General features: G+C 48.5%; 1 protein-coding gene across 1 annotated transcript in view; it reads right to left on the reverse strand.

The window, feature by feature from the left end:
• aars2 (alanyl-tRNA synthetase 2, mitochondrial (putative)) overlaps nucleotides 1-2,136 on the reverse strand; it is a 27,526-nt gene that overhangs the window by 18,161 nt on the left and 7,229 nt on the right. The window contains exons 6-9 of the mRNA XM_050043459.1: nucleotides 1,645-1,790; nucleotides 1,206-1,314; nucleotides 1,040-1,078; nucleotides 784-898 (exon numbers count right to left, since the gene is read on the reverse strand). Coding sequence (XP_049899416.1) covers nucleotides 784-898; nucleotides 1,040-1,078; nucleotides 1,206-1,314; nucleotides 1,645-1,790 — 409 coding nt within the window. The remainder of the gene's footprint in view (nucleotides 1-783; nucleotides 899-1,039; nucleotides 1,079-1,205; nucleotides 1,315-1,644; nucleotides 1,791-2,136) is intronic.

The following is a 2,136-nucleotide window of genomic DNA, read 5'->3' on the forward strand; positions in this document are numbered from 1 at the left end:
TAGTGTTTCCTGTGACGTGTCTCTGCAGTGAGGTGATGAAGCTGCTCACTGTCACATGAACTTAAACTGGAGGAGACCCTGAGTGTCTCTGAGCTGTGACTGGTTGATGTGTCCTACCTTCCACATCTGGAGACGTGCAGTGTCTTCTGTGGACCAAACTGCTCCTCGTCCTGCGTCCTTGTCAGCGTTACAGGACCACCTGGTTTCATGTGTTTGTTAAAGCGTCCCAGGTCAACATCATGNCTGGAGACGTGCAGTGTCTTCTGTGGACCAAACTGCTCCTCGTCCTGCGTCCTTGTCAGCGTTACAGGACCACCTGGTTTCATGTGTTTGTTAAAGCGTCCCAGGTCAACATCATGTGATCCAGAGGGCTGAATACAGTCACCGCTCTGAGGTGGTTCAGAGGGCTGAAAAGGTCAAAGTGTGCAAACAGCCGTAAGGCCTCCGCACACTGAGTCCGATGCGTTTCTTTGTTCTCTGCGTTGTGCATATTCGCAACGTCTTTTCTTCTCTGATTCTCGGTCAAACGTCTCGAAAGGCTCTGATGAAAAAACACAGCAAATGGAACCATTTCTGAAAACTTAAATGACGGAGTTTTGGAGTCAGTGACTTAATGTGACACAACGGGAGGTTGTGTTTATTTTTAGACGTGTCACAAATTCAGACAAGAAAAAATAAAAAATAAAAAAACGGACTCGGTGTGCGAAGACCTTCAGATACCAGCGGGATGAATAAAGAGCGACTGCCTGCTGCCTCTCCTGGTGGCTGATGGGAGGAACTGACCCGGGAAGACTCCATCTTTGTAGTCCATTCTGTTGAGTGTTCTGAGGATCAGCCGGCTGCCCTGCTGCAGAGACGACAGGAAGTGAGCCTCGTTCTCGTTGATGACGTCCATGATCTGAAAGAACAACTTCCTGTCAGTGTCTCCTCCAGAGAAACGCGGATGTGCACATGTTTTTGGTGCCGACATCTCGCTGAGGTCGGCTCCTCAGACCACCGCCTGTCTGATTGTTTTCTTCATTCACTGCAGGTTACTCACCCTGTCGGCCTCCCTGTGGAGCTCCGGGTACACATCACCCTGCAACACAGTATGAAATCAGTCAGTCCCTGGAGCAGCTGACTCCTCTGTTGTACTTGACATTTAAAATGTTGAACAGTGGGCGTGAGGCTGTTTGGTCAGAGGAACTGTGGGAAACGTAGTTTACCAGTGTGTGTGTGACAGTAGGAACCAGGCTGGCCAGCACTCCCTGAGGAGCCTGAAGAACCTCTGCACAGAACCGAACCGCCCGTCGCAGAATCCTCCTCAACACCAGCCTAAGACACAAATACACAGATAAACATAAACAGACATCAACAAATAAAAAATGACCTGGTGTCGAGGGGGGGTCCCGATCAGCTGTGAGGGTCCTAAGGATTGAATTGATTGATTGATTGATTGATTGATTGATTGATTGATTGATTGACAGACATAAACAAACAAAGACAAATAAACATTTACATATAAACAGACTGAGAGATTAAAAACAACCAAAAAACTTGATTAAAGATAAACAAACAAACAAACAGAATAACAGATGAAACATAAACAAACACACAGATAAACATGTAAACAGAGCTCTGACAGCTGATTGGTCGATGACTCACTCTGCTCCTGACATGCCTGGATAGATTCCATCAGCGATGCAGACTGACAGAGTACGGACGTGGTCGGCCACCACTCGGTATGCCATGTCCACCTTCCCCTCGTCTGCTGTGCCCGTCCTGCCGCCGTATGACCCCACCCTCGACCTCTGAGGACAGACACATCACCATGGCAACAGGAAACTGTCATTCCCACCTCACTATACCTGATCAGCAGTAGCAACCTGCAGTCCACTGTGCAGGTGTACCTGTGTACCTGGTGTCGAGGTGTACCTGGGGCCTGTATCAGGAAACAGGATTAATGTCTCAGCGAGGTAACTTCAGGGTTAACCCTGGGTTTTCGGTCTCACGAAGCCGGTTCAGTTCTTATCGGGGTAGATCACCATGGTAACTTACTCTGAACGGCTATCCTGCTCCGGAGCAGGGTAAGTTCAGGGTTGAATCTGATCCTATAAAAAGCACCACCCACTGGCCAATCAGCTGTTCGGAAAAAAA

This window comes from Epinephelus moara, chromosome 5 (genome assembly GCF_006386435.1).
Source record: "Epinephelus moara isolate mb chromosome 5, YSFRI_EMoa_1.0, whole genome shotgun sequence".
In the NCBI taxonomy this organism is placed as follows: Eukaryota; Metazoa; Chordata; class Actinopteri; order Perciformes; family Serranidae; genus Epinephelus; species Epinephelus moara.